Raw genomic sequence first — 8,723 nt, forward strand, 5'->3', positions numbered from 1 at the left:
AGTGGAGCCAAGTCACAGCTGGGCACAGGACCTTTTTCTAAGTCAGGCGCGCTAAGAAGCCCATTGGAGAGGAAGGCAATATAGAGGCCTGGGCCAGCTGCCACACTCTGAAGAAGTATTAGAGGCTCGGCTATGTGCGTAATTAAGTACGTCTTGTGGCACAGCCGATGGCAGAGAAAAACCTCCATCCATTCCAAGCAGGCTTTCGTAGCGAAACATGAATTGTAGTGTTCATTTAAAACCCACTGCATTTGCCTCTTGAACGCTGCTCGGTTTTCTGCTTGAGCAAAGAGCAGCGACGGCGGGGGGGAGGGGCGTGAAGGAGGGGCGATGCAGCATCGAGAGAGAGCAGATTCCCTCTCGAAAGGGCAGGAATTTTCAAGAAAAAGTTTAATTTGCTGGATAAATGATTGATGAACCTGTTAGCTGTACTCCCCTGTTGAAGCGTCTGGCTCAGACATTTCAGAGCATTCTGTTATTGTAAGCCGGTACATGGGGCAGATAATATTTAACAAAGGTCATTGGGTCACTGCTCCATTTAGACTGCAGTGGAGGGGGGTGTCGGGTGAATGCAAGGGTACACAATGCATTAATGTGATGTATGGTTCTTCTCAGCCATCTGCACTTCCTGCTCTGCTGCAGGGACGTGTGCAGTCAGTTTAGAGCTGGCTTCTCCACAAAAAAGCCTCTGTTTGATCAAGCATGTCATGTCCAACGCTTGTCCCCATTTTCAGAACTCCATCCGTCACAACCTGTCGCTGAACAAGTGCTTCATCAAGGTACCGCGGCAGAAGGACGAGCCGGGGAAGGGCGGATTCTGGAAGATCGACCCGCAGTACGCCGAGCGCCTCCTGAGCGGCGCCTACAAGAAGAGGCGGATGCCGCCGGTCCAGATCAACCCCGCCCTGCAGAACCGGCTCCGGGTCAACGCCCCGCCCCTGTCCAGAGGCCCCTGCACCTCCGCGGGCGCTCAGAGCGGCCTGTGCATCGACCCAGAGTCCCAGCAGCTCCTCAGGGAGTTTGAGGAAGCCACCGGGGCCGACCAGAACTGGGACCCCCATCTGGCCGAGGGAACCATGCTGGGGTCCTGGCCGGTGGGCAAGGGAGGCGGGGGGTACAAGAGGAAACAGTCCAGAGCGAGCGGCGCCAAAGCCCCGCGGCGCTCCAGCTCGCCGCTGCTGTCCGCAGACGAGCCGAAGGAGCTGGGCTCTCTCAAGGGGAACTTCGACTGGGACGCCCTGCTGGAGTCGGCCCTCAGCGGGGAGCTCAGCCTGGACGGAGGGGGGCCGCTGAGCCCCATCTCGCAGGAGGAGGACCTAAAGGTGCGGGGAACCCACATCTGCCCCGTGGAAGCCCCCGTGGGGACGGCAGACCTCCACGTGTTGGCGGAGACCCAGAGGAACAATGAGGTGTCGGACTTTGACGAGGAGACCTTCCTGGCCACGGCCTTCCTGCAGAGCCCCTGGCCCGAGGAGGAGGAGCACGGCCGCAACGACTTCCTCTGTAGCTCCACCGTCAACCTGGACCAGCTTTTTGACCTGGGCGACTCCCTGGGCGGAGACCTCAGCACCCGGATCGACACCCTCCTTTGAGGAATAGGTGCTTTCTGGGTCCCTCTATCAGCCCGACGATCCTTTGAACAAAACTAGCTGTGATGGCGACACTCCTACACAGCTCAGAAAAGGAAGCAACTCGTGGGAATGGACCTTTTAAACCCAAGCATCTCTTCAGCATCAAGAGTCCCTTTGAAAAAGTTGAAAAGTATTTTTAGAGAATACGTTTTGAATCGATGCTGGCTCTCCTCATCATGGATGCATGTTCTCGATGCCTACTGAACAAAGATGCCACAATGTACAACAGTAGTTCATGGTGAATCCTTTTTTGGGGGGGAAGAACCATGAAATTGGATGATAGATTTTGTCAACAAGACTTCAGTAATACAAAGCTTTCTTTGGAAGTAGGGTGATACAACACACTTTTTGTTTACAATAAAATGGACTGTATCAAGAGCGATGCCATGGACGGTAAAGGGGGATCTACCCGAATGAGAGCATAAGAGCACGCGTGATCTGAATGCTCTTTTCAGAGGATCATAATTAATTGATCCACAATTAATTGATCCATAATTCTCCTGATAGAGAAATCATAGAGTGGTATATCAGCAGTCATCTACAGTTGCACGGCCGAGGCTGTGAAACGAAGATGCTGGTTGGCAGTGATGCAATACTTTGGCTGCTTTCAAAATGGGAATTTAAGCTTGCAGATATTTGAGAAGAGTGAAAACACAGAGTACTCCAATTTCTAGCGAAGGCATTTTGATGTTGAGAATTTATGACTTTTTTTTTTAAAGATGTTTATATGGACTGTGACAGCAGCACTATGACTACGATGAATAATGAGATATTTGCCAAATTATGTTTTTGGTTTAGGAGTGATTTATTAGTTTTCTTTTGAGTGGTTTTTTTTGGTACTACTAACTATTCTCTGTATGCATTTTTTTCAAAAAATAATTAAGAGCAGTTTTACTAGATGAATAATTACGAGGGACGAGTTGCTTTTTACATAATGGAGATTGTCATCAGAGTGCAGACACAGGGAGGGAAGGTGCGATGGGAGAGGATTCAAAGTTTCTTATTATGGCAGACAGACGGAAATATTCCTTGTAGAAGTACTTAGTAATCACTTTCTTCTTGGGTCCTGTGACTTTCTCTGAGAACACAGCAGTGAGTAGGCGGGTCAGCTTCATGTAAAGTTCAAACCGACACACAGAACACACAGCTCCAGGCAATTCTTGTCACAAAGAACTAATAATAAGACCTTAAAATGGGCACTTTTGAAAGGCCAGAGTGGCGTGTAAATGAATACCTGACCTTCTACGTGCCAAGAGCAACACTTGGGATTTGACAGGGTGGCAGTGTTAAGAAGAGGCTGTGTTTTCATTCAAACAGAACAAATGCAGATCATGTCTTCTTATATTGGTGCATGTATTTGGATGCAGATACTGAGAGTGAACAAGAAAAATGAGCAAAAGATTGCATGCAGCTAGGATAGTTGTTTCTTTATTTTGAGGCTTCTTCCTTTTCCAACACATTCTTTGACTTTTCAACTCTAATTGCAGTAAACAATTGCTCCTGGTTTGGCTTATCCTCTTAAAAAAAGTGTGAAAGTGCAATCAATGTACAGTGATACTTGTTCTATTTTACATTCAATTGTAGGAGTCTATTCATAGAGTTGGTTTAGAAACACCATTTGTGTATTGGGAAGAGTGAATACACTTGGAAGGAAAGCGTCTCTTTGTTTGTGTATTAGCTCTTCAGCGTGATCAAAAAGCAGCTGTTGTGAATGCTGACCACCATATTGGCATCTTAGCTCATGATTGGTTGAAGATATTGGCATCGTACCTCATGATTGGTTGATGACATTGGCATCTGACCTCATGATTGGTTCTGTAATGGTGATGTAGGAGACACTGTCTGTATGCATTCTCTTACCTTCCTTCTTTTTATTGGGTTGTTTTCCACCTTTCTTTCACAATAAAAAACGTAAGCTCTACTGCATCCCCATTGTCTAAACTTTTTCATATCAGGGACCCCGAATTGAGTCCACACGAGGGCCACAGACCCCCTGTTTGGTGATAACCTTGCCTCTCGGACACAAATTTGAGAATTATTTTTTATTGTTATTGATTTTGCCCAGAACTCCATGACTGTCTGTATTGTAGGTGAAGAGATAACCGAGAAACTATGATCAAAACAGTCCTTCTTATTCTCTAATTATTAACTTCTTGTCAATGGAAATAGGCTATTGGTGAAGTTGAACAATTAATCAATTTGCTGGGGACCCTCTGGAACCCACTCAAGGACCCCTGGTGGCCCCTGGTCTCCACGTTGAGAACCCCAGGTCCCGCCTCTCTGCTTTAGCTTTTCTCTAATGCTTCCTCTCTCTCTTTCTCTCTCTCTCTCTCTCTCTCTCTCTCTCTCTCTCTCTCTCTCTCTCTCTCTCTCTCTCTCTCTCTCCTTCCCATCACTTCAGAGTGAATGTGTGTGAGATTTACGCTGGCCCCTTCCTGCTCATCTCCTTTGGGCTCCATGTCTGTGCTCAGGCAGTAGGTGGGTAATAGTCGCAGGGGGTGGCTGGCTCTCTCTTTCAGGGCTTTGTCTGTGCTCAGTCACACTCTTGTTCCTCCCCATGGCGCTCGGCTCTGTGGTCCCTCATTGGGTCGGTGTGGGGTCTAACGGGGACAAGTGTCCCACGGCCCCATATATCACCATCCCTGTCTGCCGTCCCGCACTAGACCACACCGTCTCTCTGACCCTGCCTGCGGCTCAGCAGCACGGTGGCTCGCGTCAATGGCCGCAGTAATCCAATGCAAATACATAGCATGGCAGAAAACGGCGTCCTCCCCAGACCCCTCCCCACCACCACCACCCCGCCCCCCACCCCACCCCCGCCCCCCCAGGGCCGTGAATAGACAGGCGCTCTATCAGCGAGCGTGTCTGTCTGTTGTCCTGTCTCTGATGAGGTAATCATGGCGGAGAGATGGAGGACAAAGATACAGCGCTGTAACACTACACCTCTGTATGATGGACACCCAACACTCCGCTCGAAGGGCATCGTCCTCCATCTTCATGCCCAGGCGCGGTGCTCTTTTCCTGGAAAGGAGAGCTGAAGTTTCCCCTCCCCTCCACCCCATCCCCCCCCACAGGCCTGAGCTGCTGGTGCAGGCCCCCCTGGAGAGCCATTACATGCTGGACCTAGCTCTCCAGCTGGACTGCAGGGCTCATAATTATAATGTGGCAGGCTAGGTTAGATGAGAGGCCTACGGTAACCTGATGCAGGTATTATGCCCCGGCCCTGCTGACGGCTGCAGGTAAGGAGAGCCTCCAGTGAAACGCTAACCCCCTGCTGCTGGTTCCAACCCAGAAACGCTGCAAACTGAAAGTGCTAAACGGCAACACCCAGCGTGGCTACGAAGATGACGTCCACATAGTAGGATTCAGCTGATATGGAGTTTTTGAAGCCGATAAGATACCTACATTTTTACATGTTTGACATTTTGTGGCTATATCCAACTAACTTTACAATTTTCATGCAAAACTTCCAAGAATTTAGTGTTTCCCCCAGAATGTTTGTCTTGTTAGGGTGGAAACACCTAGGAGGAGAGACACTGAATGGTGTGAAGGCCTTCTTAAAGGAGAACTTCACCGAAAAACATTACTGATTTATATTGATGATGCAAGCATTATCCAAAAACTGTCAACAGTTTTGCAGACATACATTTAGTTTGACACTTATTGAGAGTTGGTATTTGAGTTACGTTGTGGACCAGTGATGAATCTCTGCAAAACTGTTTACAGTTTTCGGATATGTGTGACATCATGTGCAAAACAAATCAGCATTGCTTTTCTGTGAAATTCTCCTTTAAGCTCATGTGCACTGGGCCCAGGTGCAGCCAATCAGCCTAATGACCCCGACACCAGGCTCCTGAAAGACAGAGCCAGGAGCGTGTGAAGGATCATCACAAAAGCACAAATCTTATCAGATGGCGACCCTGGGACAAAATCGTATCAAATGGGGACCGTGGTCTAATTCAGTGGTTCTCAAATGGGGGTCCGGGGACCCCCAGGGGTCCTTGAGGGGGTTCCAGGGGCTCCCCAGCCAAAAGGGGGGTCATTTATTTTGGCTATAATTCCATTCATAAGTAACACAATGACTATTTTGGTCATGGGTTTTATACACTTTCTGTAATAAAACATCTAAAAGCATCAATCTTATTATCATGGGGGCCCGTGGGACAAAATCCTATCAAATGGGGGTCCGTGGTCTAATCTTTGTCAGTTTAGGGGTCCTTCAAGTGAAAAGTTTTGAGAACCACTGATCTGATTTGTGTTACGCGTCCTTGACGTGAAAAAGGTCATTCAATGCAATGAAAATTCTTTAAAAACCTAAATATAATTCAATAATTAAACTAATGAATAAAATGTGTAAAGAAAATGTTGCTGCAGGGTTTCCAGACTGTTTCTATGTCGCTGTGGCCAGGAAGGAGCCTCCATCATCTGGGCCAATATGGTAGCTCTAATTTACAGTATTCCTCAACATGGATGTCAGGCTACTGTGGAGTTTTACAGCTAATCCTGGAGATACTAAAGCTGATGGGAGCATGCAGCGACACTGCAAGTAACAGACTGAGGGAGGGAGAGAGAGAGAACAGCCTATATTGTGTTAAAGTTCAGCGAGATAATTCAGAGATACAGGGCCCAGGCAGGGAGGTCTAACACTGATGAAAATATCAGTCCTCAGGAGCAGCCGTTGCCATCAGGATGTATTTCTCTCCGTTGCCCCACAACCCCATTGGTATTCCAGAGTGTGTACCGCAGGGCGAGGGCGGCCAGCCAGCCAGCCAGCCAGCCAGCCAGCCAGCCAGCCAGCCAGCCAGCCAGCCAGCACCGGGAGCTCGGGAGCTCGGGGCGGACCCTCGCGAGTCCAGCTTATCCACAGGTTCCCGGAAAACCCCAAAAAGCAAGATGGGAAGAAGGGGGAAGAAGTGGAAGAAGAGACGGGGGAATACATCTTTTTTATCACACAGCTAATGAAAGGCCCGTTCCCACGGCAACCGCTGGTACCATTGTCATGTAGACTGGGTGGGGGGTGGTCTGTTACTGGTCCCACCGAGGCCCTGGGGTTGATTAGGGGTGGTGGAGGGATGGTGTAGCGGACAGAAAGGGAAGCCTGATGGAGCCCCAGATTTATTACGGTGACGGTGTAAGCATGGGCAAGCCTTTGTGAAAGTGCACTTACCTTCCCAAAGTGACGCTCCACTACAGCGCCTCTATCTGGGCGGAGAGGGGGACTGATCCATATTATAGGGGCTTTCAAGTCCTGCCTGCATGGGCTCTGACAGTGACAGCTTTACTGTTACAAGAATCAGCTCCGAAGGCTGTTCGCTCGAGTGAACGGCTCAAACAGGCCAGTGGATGGGGTGAAATAGGTCTACGAGCTGTGCCATACACTCAAACAGGCCAGTGGATGGGGTGAAATAGGTCTACGAGCTGTGCCATATACTCAAACAGGCCAGTGGATGGGGTGAAATAGGTCTACGAGCTGTGCCATATACTCAAACAGGCCAGTGGATGGGGTGAAATAGGTTTACGCGCTGTGTCATACACAAACAGGGCCAGTGGATGGGGTGAAACAGGTCTATGCGCTATGATGCGTCGCTACACCCTGCCCTCTTTAGTTGCACAAGCATCACTGTCCTGTCTGTTGTCTGCAGCCAGCGTTGCTTTGGAAGTGAAAATGTGTCTTATATTTTCACGGTGATGACATGAAAAATCAACACCATAAAATGCATCAGAGAGGCTCTTAGGCTTTATGGCGCTGCTCTGCTGTCGACTTACACTTTCTTCTGAAACAACCTATTAAAATAGTGTTGTAAGTTCATCATGACAGTTAGGATTTTCAAAACACTGACACACTGACTGAAACAATGAAAACCTGGTTCACTCTGTACTGTACAGGTGGGTCATCATTATAAACATGTTGTGCTGCCAAGCTGTACTCAAACCCACGTATTAAACCCAGATGCATTAAACCCATATTATTTTAAATTCTAGGCAAGACCCGGTTTCCAACCATATACATCTATCTATAAATAACAGGGAGCATGTGGGCAATGTTTCTGTTTGTCTCTGTTTGTTTCAATTTTTCTCCCACTACACACACACACACACACACACACACACACACACACACACACACACACACACACACACACACACACACACACACACACACACACACAAGGAGGCATTGTGACATCACATCACTTAATTAATTGATTGGATTTATATAGCGCCTTTCTAGACACTCAAAGCGCTTCACATATCAGGGGAGGGAGGGGGAGGGAACTCAGCTCATCCACCACCACACTGATTAATCAGTGATGTCATAAAGTCCCACTGATGATGTCATAATGACATCGCTGAAGATGTCATCAGTGATGTCATAAATCACTGATGATGTCATCAGTGATGTCATAAGAGCAGGTGAGCTGCAGGGCGGGCTCGGCCGTTGCATTGTGACATCATCAGTGATGTCATAAGAGCAATTGTGATGTCATCAGTGATGCAAAGTTGTGACAGCATTATGGTTACTCTCAAAGGGCCGGGTGTAAATGTAACACAACAAATATATCTAGCATATTACATAATTGCCTCTGATTTGATTATTATTGTTTTTTAGTAATAACTTACTAATTAATCAATAGCTCTGAAAGGAGAAGTATAGGAAAAATAATGGCAAACAGACAACTAGCAGCCTACAACTATTAGAACTCATTGTATTGCGTAAATTATATTTAGCTCTCGTGGGCCACATACAATGAGGTGGCGGGCTGGATTTGGCCCCCGGGCCTCGAGTTTGACACATGTGGTGCTTAAAAGACCAAATCAATCAATGAATGTAAATATTACGCCAGTGCCATATGGATGTTGACGTGCTCGAGGTGTCCGGGTCACCACAAAGATTTGTGGACCATTGTATGCAGGATTTCAAGGATGGTGGTGGGTGGGTGTTTGGTGAGTGCATGTTGTGTGTTTGCATGTATGCGTGTGTGTGTGTGTGTGTGTGTGTGTGTGTGTGTGTGTGTGTGTGTGTGTGTGTGTCTGTGTGTGTGTGTGTGTGTGTGTGTATGTGTGTGTGTGTTTACGTGTGTGTAGGTGTGT

General features: G+C 47.9%; 1 protein-coding gene across 1 annotated transcript in view; it reads left to right on the forward strand.

Annotated features, from left to right (window-relative positions):
* Window positions 1–1,592, forward strand: part of foxj1a (forkhead box J1a) — a gene marked incomplete at both ends in the record, with an annotated part of 3,672 nt that extends 2,080 nt beyond the window's left edge. The window contains one exon of the mRNA XM_083650223.1: window positions 735–1,592. Coding sequence (XP_083506349.1) covers window positions 735–1,592 — 858 coding nt within the window. The remainder of the gene's footprint in view (window positions 1–734) is intronic.
* Window positions 1,593–8,723: the final 7,131 nt, after the last annotated feature.

The sequence above is a fragment of the Poromitra crassiceps genome, assembly GCF_964638095.1.
Source record: "Poromitra crassiceps genome assembly, chromosome: 13".
NCBI lineage: Eukaryota > Metazoa > Chordata > Actinopteri > Beryciformes > Melamphaidae > Poromitra > Poromitra crassiceps.